Below are 14,996 nucleotides of genomic sequence, written 5' to 3'. Positions count from 1 at the left end.
TAGAATCTATCACACCCGATCATCACGTGGTGCTTCGAAACAAAGAACCTTCACAACGGTGCACAGTTAGGGGGGACACATCTCTTGAAATTTTAGTGAGGGATCATCTTATTTATGCTACCGTTGTTCTAAGCAAATAAGATGTAAACATGACAAACATCACATGCAAATCATAAAGTGACATGATATGGCCAATATCATCTTGCGCCTTTTGATCTCCATCTTCGAGGCGCGACATGATCACCTTCGTCACCGGCATGACACCATGATCTCCATCATCGTGTCTTCATAAAGTTGTCTCGTCAACTATTACTTCTACTACTATGGCTAACGGTTAGCAATAAAGTAAAGTAATTACATGGCATTTTTCATTGACACGCAGGTCATACAATAAATTATGACAACTCCTATGGCTGCTGCCGGTTGTCATACTCATCGACATGCAAGTCGTGATTCCTATTACAAGAACATGATCAATCTCATACATCACATATATCATTCATCACATCCTTTTGGCCATATCACATCACATAGCATACCCTGCAAAAACAAGTTAGACGTCCTCTAATTGTTGTTGCATGTTTTACGTGGCTGCTATGGGTTTCTAGCAAGAACGTTTCTTACCTACGCAAAAGCCACAACGGTGATATGCCAAGTGCTATTTACCCATCATAAGGACCCTTTTCATCGAATCCGATCCGACTAAAGTGGGAGAGACAGACACCCGCTAGCCACCTTATGCATCAAGTGCATGTCAATCGGTGGAACCTGTCTCACGTAAGAGTACGTGTAAGGTCGGTCCGGGCCGCTTCATCCCACAATGCCGCCGAATCAAGATAAGACTAGTAACAGTAAGCAAATTGAAAAAATCGTCGCCCACAACTACTTTGTGTTCTACTCGTGCATAGAATCTACGCATAAACCTGTCTCATGATGCCACTGTTGGGGAACGTAGCAGAAATTTAAAATTTTCTACGTATCACCAAGATCAATCTATGGAGTCATCTAGCAACGAGAGAGAGGGGAATGCATCTACATACCCTTGTAGATCGCGCGCGGAAGCGTTCAAGAGAACGGGGTTGATGGAGTCGTACTCGTCGTGATCCAAATCACCGATGATCCTAGCGCCGAACGGACGGTACCTCCGCGTTCAACACACGTACGGAGCAGCGACATCTCCTCCTTCTTGATCCAGCAAGGGGGGAGGAGAGGTTGATGGAGATCCAGAAGCACGACGGCGTGGTGGTGGAAGTAGCGGGATCCCGGCAGGGCTTCGCCAAGCGCAAGCGGGGAGGAAGAGGTGTCACGGGAGGGAGGCGCCAGGGCTTGGGGTGCTGCTCCCATGCGCCTCCCCACTACATATAGGGGTGGAGGGGGCTGGTTTCTTGCCCTCCAAGTCCATTGGGGCATTGGCAAAGGTGGGGGAAAGAAATCCCATTATTTCCCTTCCCCACCGATTGTTATCCCCCTTTTTTAGGGATCTTGATCTTATCCCTTCGGGATATGATCTTATTCCTTCTAAGGTGGGATCTTGGTGCGCCTTGACCAGGGGTGTGGGGCCTTGCCCCCACTACCCGTGTTCATGTGGGTCCCCCCATGCAGGTGGGCCCCACTTCGGAACCTTCTAGAACCTTCCCAGTACAATACCGAAAAATCCCGAACATTTTCCGGTGGCCAAAATAGGACTTCCCATATATAAATCTTTACCTCCGGACCATTCCGGAACTCCTCGTGACATCCGGGATCTCATCCGGGACTCCGAAAAACTTTCGGTTAACCGCATACTAATATCTCTACAACTCTGGCGTCACCGAACCTTAAGTGTGTAGACCCTACGGGTTCGGGAGACATGCAGACATGACCGAGACGACTCTCCGGTCAATAACCAACAGCGGGATCTGGATACCCATGTTGGCTCCCACATGTTCCACGATGATCTCATCGGATGAACCACGATGTCGAGGATTCAATCAATCCCGTATACAATTCCCTTTGTCAGTCGGTACGTTACTTGCCCGAGATTCGATCGTCGGTATCCCAATACCTTGTTCAATCTCGTTACCGGCAAGTCACTTTACTCGTACCATAACGCATGATCCCGTGGCTAACTCCTTAGTCACACTGAGCTCATTATGATGATGCATTGCCGAGTGGGCCCAGAGATACCTCTCCGTCATACGGAGTGACAAATCCCAGTCTCGATCGTGCCAACCCAACAGACACTTTCGGAGATACCTGTAGTGCACCTTTATAGCCAGCTAGTTACGTTGTGACGTTTGGTACACCCAAAGCATTCCTACGATATCCGGGAGTTGGACAATCTCATGGTCTAAGGAAATGATACTTGACATTAGAAAAGCTCTAGCAAACGAACTACATGATCTTGTGCTATGCTTAGGATTGGGTCTTGTCCATCACATCATTCTCCTAATGATGTGATCCCGTTATCAATGACATCCAATGTCCATGGTCAGGAAACCATAACCATCTATTGATCAACGAGCTAGTCAACTAGAGGCTTACTAGGGACATGTTGTGGTCTATGTATTCACACATGTATTACGGTTTCCAGTTAATACAATTATAGCATGAACAACAGACAATTATCATGAACAAGGAAATACAATAATAACCATTTTATTATTGCCTCTAGGGCATATTTCCAACACCAACTCCTATTCCATATAATTTGAAGAAGTCATTTTATCTTCTCTCATGAAAATCATTGAGTTGCATAAAGTTTATGAATTTGAATGGTTTCAATTGGAATTCAAATCTTTTCAAAAACCCTGTTCATTACAAATGGAAGGGGTCATATTATCTTCACTCTAGGGTTTGCATTGGAATTGAATTTGAATTCTCTGAGATCAAAATGCAAAAATGAAAGTTTGGGAAATTGATTTCATTCCCTCTCATTCAACTTTCAAAAAAGTTTCAAATTTCACTCAATTTCACACAATCAATCAAACATCAAACATATTTATTTAATTAATATAACATTCGAAAATTTTGATTTTGGGATGTTACAACGACAAGCTTCAAGCAAAATCTATCAAGGAAGACTGGGTGATGCAAAGGAAGATTTGGTGATACAAAGCTTCAAGCATATTTTGGGATGTTACAAAGGAAGATGCTCCCTCATCTCATCGGTAAAATAGAAAATATATCAAGGGTAAACCTTTGCCTTGCGCATAATCCACTTGAGCTAGATGATGACGATCTGGTCCTCCTCAGGATGGACCACATTTCTTGATTACGTTGGCTCGGTGAAGACTGGGTAAGCTACTCTTCGGTGCATCTTCACAAGTCCATTGTCACCACAATGGACGGCAAGCTTCAAGCATATGATCTCTTCACGATGATCCACTTGAACTTGCACACCGCAACCTAACCCCACAAACGAATTCTCACGTAGACCAAGTGTTAGTGCACAAAGCATAATGGGCAATGATTACCATGCCATGGGATCACTTGATCCCTCTCGGTACATCTTCTATGCTTTGTGTGTTGATCAACTTGATTCTCTTTGACTTAGTCTTGATCAACCTCTCACATGACCAATTTTTAGATAATTCCTTGAATAACACATTGGTCATCACATACTATCCTTGAAACCAACAAATAGACTTAAAAAAACCTATCGACAAACCCTTCAAATATAACTCAAGGCAACCATTAGTCCATAGAGATTGTTATCAATTACCAAAACCAAACATGGGGGTACCGCATGTTCTTTCGAAGGTAACCGCCCTCCTGTTTTTCCTCTGATGGAAGCTCGCCGCCACCGGAAGCCACTACGACCCAATTACTTTTCAAAATATTACAAGGACCCAATTGCTTACTAAAAAAATTTGCAGTGACCCAATTGCTTTTTCAAAAAAATACAGGGACCGATTGCTTTCTAAAAATATTTGCAGGGGTCGTTCTATAAAAAAAGGCCTGACATGTGGCACCCACCCGTCATAGCGGTCAAAGCTAAAGGTGTTAACTTTTATGCCACGTCATGTTTGACGACTGGACCTTATCTGTCATAATCATGATTAAAATTAACCAGACTGTTCATTAGTGCAGCATGGTAGTTTTTTGAAATCAAAAACCAACATTGTGGTAGGTATTAGGAACTTTTCAAAAAGCAGTAGTTTTTCATAATCCTAACTCGAATTATGGTAGTTTTATGCCATTTACTCCAGATCCAGTCGCAGGCTGCCAGTTGCTTTGGGATGTCCAAATCAAGACTGTTGTTTGGATATCCTGATCAGTCTGGAGACACAGCATGCGCCATCCCATAATCGTCAAAGTGATCAGGAAAAGGATACAGCTTGCAACCAATTAATCTAAACAAGTATTATGTGCTTGTGAGCTGTGACCATCTAATATAAATCATTACTTTGCTAACATGACTGTCATTGTACCTAGGATTAGCTGTGTAATGCGAGGAATTGTCAACTCCTGCCAGATGTACAGAACTTAAGTAGTCAGTGTCTTCTCAGGCTCAAATATTGTAGTTGTTCCTTGTTCTCAACACTGTACACAAACAGATATGTTTATACCAGTAGAATTTGAATCTCCATTTTCCATTTGGAAATCAGTATCACTGTTTACTTCAGCAAACTACTATTTAGGAACATGGCCCAAAAGGACTTAACCTACTATAAATACACTTACTATACCTTCATACTTTGTTTACCTTAAATAATTCCAGCGGTAACCACATTAATCCCTGAACAAGAAGCAGAAGCAAAGATCTCATAATCTTCAGACAGCAACACCTGCCCGATTTAGATAACATTCCGAATATCCTATATATATGCAACTCATGTCAAGAATAAACTATTACCGTATCTTGGACACAAAAAGCGAACCAGGGAGATGAACTAGTGATGCTCCGGTACCGATCTGAGCCAAGATAGCCCAGTCTTTCCACCTCACGGGCCCTGTACCACCTGCGTCAGGACATATGCCATCAGGATAACCCATGCTCAATGGAGCATAATAAATGGAACTCTGTTGGCTGAGAATATATGTGTGCAGTGAACCGGTACAGTGTGTGTCCAGCATCAGTGGGAAAGCTGCATGATTGGCAATGCTGGTAGATCGGAATAGATTTTAAACAGATGTGCCCACTTCCCATTGGAAAGTTTGTGTGTATGGCCAGTGTTGGTTCCAGGCCCATGCATCCAGCCAATGCACCCCCACATTGCACTCATCTCCAAAAGCAGAGAGGAAGATCTGGCCCTCTAAATCTAACAGAGACCTGCACTATGTTACCAGCTCATGCCTTCTTCAAGCAGCAGTATAGGAACATCTTGTAGAAAAAAGAAATTCACGGTGCAAGCCAGGAGCTCTGCCGATTTCATTAAGATAGAAAAAAAATAATACAAAGTGGCCTGGTTTATGAGGAAAACTAGGCTGAAACCACAATGCCCGGATACAGTGAAAACCAAAGAAAAACAGAAAAAGATACTAGAGCATGGTGGTAGGGACTAGAAGAACTCACACACACACGACATCAAGAAGCATCGTCTTAACTGGACGGAAGAGCGCCAAGACCCAAAACTAACAAACGAAGCTCAAGAGCAACCGATCTAACCACCACACTCTCGAAAAGACTCATCCACACCGAGCGTGGCCACCGCCTATGCATTTGTACCAATATTGATTTGTACATGTCTAGGTCAGCCTTAATTTTGAGCCCAGCGCCCTCTGCTTTGCTCACTTGGTAATTCACCGAAAGTCTCTAACAACCTATGCTATGCACGCTTGGCCGTCGGGATGTTACACTCATTGTTCTTTTTTAAACGCTCCCTACGTCACTTTGAGAGAGGGGCACCATTTTTCTCTGATTGCAAGGGCGTCGGTGTCCCAAGCAGGGGAGCGTGGAACTACATGAGTAACCTTACGAGAAAATCCTCCCTAGAGATTGGTGGTGCAACAATCTGAGTCACCAAAACAACATCACTCCTCTCCTCGACCTGAGTCACCTCAACAACATCTTGTACTCCCTCCGTTCCTAAATATAAGTCTTTTTAGATATTCCACTACAAACCACATACGGATGTATGTAGACATATTTTAGAGTGTAAATTCACTCATTTTGCTCCGTATGTAGTCCATAGTGTAATCTCTAAAAAGACTTATATTTAGGAACAGAGGGAGTAGAATACAATAAGCGTATTAATTTCCCAACAAGTGATTGTTTCGAGTAACATGATGTGATTATTGAAATTGTAGCAACAGTATAGATTGAAGGAAATTAACAGCTGCAACAGCAAGATTTTACTACTTGAACTCAATCACAGCTACAGTCTTTGTAGGTCATATTTTTCCAGCTGTTCTTTTTTACAAGCATAACCCAGCAGTAGTGATGCTTATTCATTAAGGAGTGAAAGGATACAAAGTAGAGTTTTAAAAGAATATAAAGTATTTTCCAGCTGTTCTAAACTGATAGTAAAAAGGGGAAAAAGGGAAGATGCTCCCTCATCTCATCAGAGATGGCATTTTCCAGATTGTGGCTACTCAAAACTGGTATGGAAGAAGATTCATCCTTCATTTTTAAGAGAAAGCACCTCTTTTTTTCACACAACCTTCTTAATCAGGCAGTCTCATCAAGCAGCGACAAAGAAAATGGTAAGCAATCATTATGCTTTTCATCTATTTTATTTATTGACAGTTTTACGCATTTCCATGAGTAAGCACAAGTACACAATAGTTCAAACAGCAAAAATGTTTATATGGAATCGATGAAATTTGTGGCATATCAAAGTGGCCTGAAACCTCCATTTCTTTAAAGGATCGGATAGTATGGTTTGGAGAAAGTCCAGGTGTGTGTATCTGCTGGACACCACATTCCGACAACTCCACTACAAGTAAAAGAGAGTTGGTGCATCCTTGTAAGTCACAGCTCAACATCGAGATAATATTAGTACTTGATCTGGAGCAAGATCCGAATCCTTCTGAGTAGGCACTGTGTCAGCTGTCCAGATCAAAATTATAAGAAGTAAAGAAGGAAGGTGCTTTCTCAGCATTTGGTTTATCTCTGATCAGATGGAGAGAAAATGCTTTAATTTCACATCAGATTCCTAATCAGGTGGTCTCCTCAAGCAGTGACAAACAAAATGGTGGCCAATCACTAGGTTTTTTATCTGTTTATTATTGGAAATTTTCCACCTGTAAAAAGAAGACAGGGAGAAAAGGATGAAGATGCTTATTCATCTCATCAGAAATGGCCTTGGGTATATATTTTCAGATCGCCGGTACTCATAGCTCGTATCGAATTAAATGTGCCCTCCATGTGGAAGAAAAAACATTTCCATTTCACATCAGATTCTTAATCAGGTTGTCTCCTCAAGCAGTGACAGTAATCAATCATTATGTTTTTAATCTACTTGTCGATGATTATTCGCATTTTCACCGGTAAGCACAGCTCTAGCTCGTATCGAATTAAATGCGCCCTCCATCCGGAAGGAAAAACATTTCCATTTCACATCAAATTCTTAATCGTGTTGTCTCCTCGAGCAGTGACAGTAACCAATCATTATGTTTTTAATCTACTCATCGATGATTATTCGCATTTTCACCGGTAAGCACAGCACCGTGACAGTCGGCTCCCCGCTCCCGGTGGCCTTATAAATAACCGGCCAAGTTGCCTAGAATTTACCAAGACGCTCTTAGAGGTGAGCACGCAACACCCTTTGGAGCTTGATAGTGAGTGTGCTCTAGCGAGTGACGACGCCACAGCAAACTCTCTCGGCATACAAAACTAGTACCAGTAGTAAACAACAGAGCAGAGAAAGAATATAAATTCTTTGAAGGGCCGGAGAGGTAACTATAGGGGAAATGGATGTCGAGTCGTCGAGGCAACAAGGTCCCAAGGGGGACGCCAACTCCAACTCCATGGCTGCCGCCTCCGAGGTCTCTGTGGACTGGAGGGGCAGGCCTTGCAGGCCTCAAAGGCATGGAGGCATGAAAGCTGCTGTGTTTGTCCTAGGTGTGCATCCATCCATCCATGCTTTTGTCTTCTTTCTTCTTGATTCATCATGTATGTTGATGTGCTCTGTTCTTGTCCTTTGAATTTTTTGGTTAATGATGGATGGCACGTGTTGGTGCAGGGATCCAGGCGTTTGAGATCATGGCGATTGCGGCGGTGGGGAACAACCTCATCACCTACGTGTTCAACGAGATGCACTTCCCGCTGTCCAAGTCGGCCAACATCGTCACCAACTTCATCGGCACCATGTTCCTCCTCTCCCTGCTCGGCGGCTTCCTCTCCGACTCCTACCTCGGCAGCTTCTGGACCATGCTCATCTTCGGCTTCGTCGAGCTCTCCGTAAGCCACCGTAAAACCAGCAAAAAAAAGGATCATTTCTTTTGTTTTTCTACCAAAACTATCAAAGGCACGGGAAAAAATTCAGGCAGGGAAAGGCTAGTGCGTGCGACTTTAAAGTTTTAACTGACTGAAAAATGAAAAGATTGTGGCGACAGACAGACGGGATTGGCATGTAACAAAAATGTTGGCAAGATAATAAGCAAGTAAAGGTGAAAGAAGATGGTGCCATTGTGGGAGCAAATCATGGCCGGCTGCAACTGCCGTCTAGTGCGCCTTCAGTGGGCGGCCGGCCAAAATATCAGTCCACTCTTGCGAAAAGGAGGAAACTGAAAAGAAATTATATCTCTTTTTTCCTTTGGTGCATCAATGGCTATTGGCTACCAGCCTACCGCCAGGTTTCTAAAGAGGATCGGCTTTTTTTTTTGGCATTTTGCAGGGGTTTATACTGCTGGCGGTGCAGGCGCACCTGCCGCAGCTGCGCCCGCCGGCGTGCGACATGAAGGCGGCCGGGCAGTGCGAGGAGGTGGCCGGGGTGAAGGCCGGCATCTTCTTCGCCGCGCTCTACCTGGTGGCGCTGGGCAGCGGATGCCTCAAGCCCAATATCATCGCGCACGGCGCCGACCAGTTCCGGCGCGACGGCGAGGATCAGGCCGTCGATGGCGGGAAGCGGCTCTCCAGCTACTTCAACGCGGCCTACTTCAGCTTCTGCGTGGGCGAGATGGTGGCGCTCACCGTGCTCGTCTGGGTGCAGACACGCTCCGGGATGGACGTCGGTTTCGGGGTCTCTGCCGCTGCCATGGCGGTCGGCCTTGTCAGCCTCGTCGCCGGCGTCGTCTTCTACCGGAACAAGCCACCGCAGGGCAGCATCTGCACGCCCATAGCAAAGGTACGTACGTCGTATCAACAGGGAGCAGTGCTTACACAAGGTAGCGTGGGGCGTTCAAAAACTAATTTAATCGAACAAATGCACTTATTTACAAAAAATATATATATTGTGGACGTACACTGTGGACTGAAGTCTGCCGGCCTTCCACACAAATATCACGAATAAATAGGCCATTTTTGCACCCCTTTTGCATCTTGGATGCACAGACCCAAATTGTTGGGCATATTCAGGGCATTTTTTACTGTAATGTTAAAATCAGATTTTTAACCACGTCAAATCTTTAAGCGCAAGAAATTTGCCCAAGATAATCAAATTTGTTCATATTGGAATCCTCCTAAAAAGGCAATATTTTCCAAAAAAGGGTTTTAGTGGGATTTATTAAGTAGACTCCACAACGGCCAACGGCCCTAGCAATACGTATGTGCACTAGCTACAGGTATATAATATGTACTTAGGCACACTATAATTGTAGGAAATATTTGGGTGAATAGGCATGTGTGTGTATCCAACATGTTTAAACAAGAAAAGCTTGACCATGTACGTATCATCATCATGATTCCTTGTTTAGAAAGCACTCCTGCTGAATCTGGCCTGATATGCTGCTTTAGGTGTAAAGAACCGCCGGCCAGTGATATTTGATCTACAAAACCTTGACCCAAAAGGCACACAACAAAAAGATTTTCTATGAAATTAATAAGGAAAAATCATTTACAGAAAAACAAGTTGTTCAGTAAGATATGCTACATTTGAAATGAAATATTTTGCTTACTACCAGTCTGGCGCGCACACAAATGGGTTGTTAATCAAGATCCCATAGCACACGAAACTCATATATTTTGTAAAAGTGGATCCATCCGAAGAAATTATCACGAAATATGATATTCTAAATAACGTAAAACTCCATACATGTGGTGGTAAATATATTTGTCACATACTCTCCCTTTTGGTGGGACAAGTTGACAAGGGCTAGTGGCACTTCTTTTGAGTGGGTCACAAAAACAGCCGCTCATATCTCCTATTGGAAGGTGCATGTGAATGTGATTATTAATCACTGAACCGTAGGCCCATTCTGTTATGCTTGTGATGCATCAATCATGGAGGTATGCAACATGAGTGACATGCATGCCCGAATGGGACACCACCTACCTAGCTTTCTTATTCTTGGAACCAACATTTACTTACAATCAATCATTTGTAAGTTACATTTTCTCCTTGAGCTCATATGTATAGCTAGCTTAGCCTCATGAAAATCAAAACACCTCAAAGGCTAGGATAGTTATATCTTCCTTTGTCTAAAAATGAGAATCAATGTGTCTAGGTCTTCGTCGCCGCGGTAGCCGAGAGGAAGCAAGTGTGCCCATCGTCCAGGGCCACACTGCAGGGCATCTCCTCCACGGGTGCACATGAGATGCGTCTCAACACCACCAACATCTGCCGCATCAATAAGTTCAGGTAATTAAGGATTTGATTTTACATAGACATACACACATGAGGGCCTCGGGCTGGCGTGTTTCTATGCCTTGTTCTATCGTTCAGTTTTTCTTATCAAATGGTCAATGATGTTCTTCATGAGGAAGTCATTTGCAATATGTCGCTTTAAAAAATCTTGAAGAGGGCAAATCTAGAAGATTTATCGCCCAATTTTTGAATGGATTACAGGCTTCCCCTTTTTTTGCAGAAATTCGCTCAAAATAAACTTCTCTGAAATTTTCTAGAATTTTGTACTGATTATTCTTGTCAGAGCTCTCAGTTTCCTTCGTTTGCACGTTTTAATTTAGGTTCTTGGACAAAGCGTGCGTGAAGGCGCAGGACGGTGGCAGCAAGGAGAGCGGGTGGGGGCTGTGCACGGCGGCGGAGGTGGAGCAGGTGAAGGTGCTGCTGTGCGTGGTGCCCATCTTCGCGTGCACCATCGTCTTCAACACCATCCTCGCGCAGCTTCAGACCTTCTCGGTGCAGCAAGGGAGCGCCATGGACACCCGGCTCGCCGCCAACTTCCACGCCCCCCCGGCGTCGCTCCAGGCCATCCCCTATATCATGCTCATCGTGCTCGTCCCGGCCTACGAGGCCGTCTTCGTGCCCGCCGTGCGCCGCCTCACGGGGGTCGGCACAGGCATCACGCCGCTCCAGCGGATCGGGGTCGGCCTCTTCGCCGTCACCTTCTCCATGGTGGCCGCCGCGCTGGTCGAGGCCCGCCGCCGCCACTCGTCCGTCTCCGGAGACGGGCGGACGCTGTCCATCTTCTGGATCGCGCCGCAGTTCCTGGTGTTCGGGCTGTCGGAGATGTTCACAGCCGTGGGGCTCATCGAGTTCTTCTACAAGCAGTCGCTCTCCGGCATGCAGGCCTTCCTCACCTCCATGACCTACTGCTCCTACTCCTTCGGCTTCTACCTCAGCTCCGTGCTGGTGTCGCTCGTCAACAGGGTGACCTCGAGGAATGGCGGCAATGGCTGGCTCAGCAACAACGACCTCGACAAGGACAGGCTCGACCTCTTCTACTGGCTCCTGGCCGCGCTCAGCATCCTCAACTTCTTCAACTTCCTCTTCTGGTCGAGGTGGTACTCCAACAGCGTCGAGACGGTGCAGGTTGCCGGAGTTGGAGGCGATGGTGGCAGTGAGCAGGAGGATGAGAAGGGTTCTGCGTGACCAGTATGCATTAGTGGATTATTAATCAATTAACCTTAGTTTGTTTACCTTATATGTATATCTATGGCTCTGCCTTGTATCGGAGTAGTGTGTAGATGTGTGTATGGGTCTCATCAACTAATTAACGAAGTGTTGCACATGTGGTTAGTTATTAATTAGTCCTGGCGGGCTAGGCAGAGGCGGAGCCAGCATGCTAGCGTTGGGTTCAGATGAACCCAACGATCTTTCCTGGTCTAGTACACGTACATACGTACATACTCCTATGAACCCAATAAAAAACAAGGGTTGAACCCATTAAGTTTCAACGCCAAGAAAACAGCCTAATAAAAAAAGCCCAAAAGCCCAATAATAAATTGGGTCTGTACCTAGCCTGTTGGTGCCCCTATTTTATTCTTCACCGCAGGTCCGTAGCCGCAGTACACGAACCAGGACTTGTCTTTCCTGTTCGCCTCTCCGTCTATTTCTCCTGTTCGCCCTCGATCGGCCGTCAGACACCGGCAGGTCGGCCGCAGCGCCGGCGCCCGGCGATTGTTGTGCAAAACTCCATATTCGAGGTGCTGAGATCGTATCACCACGTCGCTTCTCTATCATGTGTACCCTAATTTTTTAATTGTTTATACTCTACGTACTGGCTGATCTAGGTTATGGAATTAAAAAAAATGGATCGACAGATCCAAATGATGATGCATTTCACGGCCACCCATCAGGCGAGGTGCATCAAATGTTGTCGCTGCAAACAGTCTTTCAAAGCCTTCTATTCAAAGAGAAATTAATTTGGATGAGTTGCCTTATAATTCCGCTAATTGGTAGAGAATTTCATAATACACAAGAAATTCTAAGAAGCGAGACAAGATTAGGTGAAGATATTTAACAGGGAGACCTGTGTTCTCTCAATTTCTAAAGATAGTACTGGTATTATCAGTTGCCGCAACATCTGTCTAAGAGATACTTTTCACTATGAATGTTGTCAAGAAAACGTTGCGCAATAAAATTGGAGATCAGTTTATGAGCCATAGTCTAATTTTCTATTCAGAGAGAGCTAATATGTTTATTGGTGACAGATTGAAAAGGGGCACTCTAAAATGTGAGTGACTCTATATGATTATTTTGTTTTATGTTACTTATTTTAAGCTGGTCGAACTAATTTTTCATTTTTTCCATGTTTTTAGAAGGATGGCAATCTGCACATGAAGCTATTAAGTTATTTTGGTACTGCTCTATTTCTAAACAGGTGATTTTTACAATTTTATCTAGCAGGTATGTCTTGCTTTCTTTAGTTTTGATGTAATAACTATCTATGATAAGTGATATCATTCTTCTGTCTATTATGAATTTTTAGTATTATTATTTTTAAAGAGACTTCTATTTTCTTTATATAAGGCGGTGTAAAACTAGACTTAACAAAATTAGTTGATGATAAATCCTCACAATAAGTCAATGAATGAACCCATCGGCCAAAATTTCTGGCTCCGCCCCTGGGGCTAGGTACAGTTTAAAGGGTGTGTAGTGTAATGGTGCAACACCTGCAGCATGAGCAGTTGTGGGTAGGGAACTAAGGGACCAAGACATCAAGTAGCCGGTCCTGCATTAGATCAGCTCGCTATCATGTATTAAGAAGGCTGTGTAAATAGTAAATAATTGGCCAGAAAAAGGCACCAAGTTATCCTCTGCCACATGAACACGTGGTACGGTTACGCTGGTCAGATTAATATTGTTCCGAGATACAACTTTTTTTTAATAAGGTACAGACGCAAGCGATCATACATACATGTACTCATCCTTATAAATGCACACACGCATCTTGGTGGGCTGGGGATACTACTGTCCACTTAACCATTCAACTACAGATTGGTTCGCATAAAAAATTCTTTGAGTAAAAGAAAGGCCGCCCTCTCCGATTTCATTTATGGAAATCAAGGTCTTCGCTTATAGAATGAAAACTACCCTACTTAAGCTACCAAAGTAGCCAACATCCACAGCATGTCTCCCGCAAAAAAAAACATCCAGAGTATGCCATACCTTTTTTTTTACATTGTTGGGCTACGAAGAACCACAACACAGGGCCACGGATCATGCAAGATCCCCATACCATGGAGGCCAGTTTGAAACTAGAACCTCTCCAAAGCCAACCAGTCTCCAAACATAATTGACCAGGAGAACGACTATAAATTAGAAAAAGGTCTAGCGGCAAAGATCAACCAACAGATGCAAGAGGCAAGAACCCAACGGGAGCAAAGTAGCAGTTCAGCTAGCCACCAATCCAAAGAACTTCATGCCTCCACCCTTGTGATGCCCTGTCACTTCACTTGTTACTCGCTTTATTATTTTTGCCCCTAGCATCAGCACATTTTACCGAGATGCAATTTTGACTGACATCCGAGAGAGTAACACTAGTAGAAAACTCATGAAGAACTCCGAGCCCTCCAACAGGATGTCAGCTACGTCACCCTCTCTGAGGGCAAAGATGTTTGGATTTGCACGTGGGGAGCACAACTCTTTAAAACCACAGACTATTATAAGTTCTTCTTCCGCGAGGTAAATGCCCACGCAGCCTTTGGATGGTTATGGAAAGCCAAAAGTACTCCTAAGATCAAGGTTTTTGGGTGGTTCCTCCTGGTTGATCGCCTTAACACTCGTAACATGCTGAAGCGTAGGCATTATAACATCGGGACTAACCTGGACTGCTTGCTCTGTGGGGAACATATTGAGGAAACTGTTGAGCACCTTTTCTTCCATTGCACGTTCAGTAAGCGATGTTGGTGCGAACTCAACATAACCTGGCCGACTGTTGGAGACCGCTTAGATATGATGACCCACTTGAAAGCCAGATATCATCAAAAAAATGCTCGTGGACGTTTTCCTTGTGGCCACTTGGAGTCTCTGGAAAGAAAGGAACAATAACTTCTTCCGGCAAATGACACCCTCCTTCTCTTCTTGGAGGGCCAGGTTCATAGCTGATTTCTCCAACATTGCTCACAGACTGCCTGTCCACAAGAAACATCTGATTGCTGACTTCCTAGACTCCATAGCATAGTCTCCCTCTGAGTCACGTTTTGTAAATTCTTATGATCTTGTATAGACCCCCCCTCTTCCCCCCATGTAACATCTAAACTTTTTGTTTGATTAATATAATTTTGCAGT

At 44.3% G+C, this 14,996-nt stretch overlaps 1 protein-coding gene across 1 annotated transcript; it reads left to right on the top strand.

Moving 5' to 3' along the window:
* Positions 1–7,652: 7,652 nt before the first annotated feature.
* Positions 7,653–13,558, top strand: LOC123096227 (protein NRT1/ PTR FAMILY 4.3). The gene is made up of 6 exons (XM_044517894.1): positions 7,653–7,987; positions 8,109–8,326; positions 8,763–9,212; positions 10,531–10,664; positions 10,991–12,030; positions 13,335–13,558. Exons 1-5 carry the CDS (start codon positions 7,837–7,839, stop codon positions 11,853–11,855), a joined length of 1,818 nt encoding a protein of 605 aa, XP_044373829.1. The 5' UTR covers positions 7,653–7,836; the 3' UTR covers positions 11,856–12,030; positions 13,335–13,558.
* Positions 13,559–14,996: the final 1,438 nt, after the last annotated feature.

The sequence above is a fragment of the Triticum aestivum genome, chromosome 4D (assembly GCF_018294505.1).
Source record: "Triticum aestivum cultivar Chinese Spring chromosome 4D, IWGSC CS RefSeq v2.1, whole genome shotgun sequence".
In the NCBI taxonomy this organism is placed as follows: domain Eukaryota; kingdom Viridiplantae; phylum Streptophyta; class Magnoliopsida; order Poales; family Poaceae; genus Triticum; species Triticum aestivum.
The sequence above is the reverse complement of the archived record's forward strand: the minus strand, read 5'-3'. Positions and strand labels throughout refer to the sequence as shown.

Bases quoted from the DNA above. Each gene is read 5' to 3' on its own strand.
- LOC123096227 (XM_044517894.1), top strand. From the start codon at position 7,837: ATGGATGTCGAGTCGTCGAGGCAACAAGGTCCCAAGGGGGACGCCAAC. The intron at 7,988-8,108 runs GTGTGCATCCAT...GTGTTGGTGCAG, and splicing joins AGCTGCTGTGTTTGTCCTAG to GGATCCAGGCGTTTGAGATC. The intron at 9,213-10,530 runs GTACGTACGTCG...CAATGTGTCTAG, and splicing joins TCTGCACGCCCATAGCAAAG to GTCTTCGTCGCCGCGGTAGC.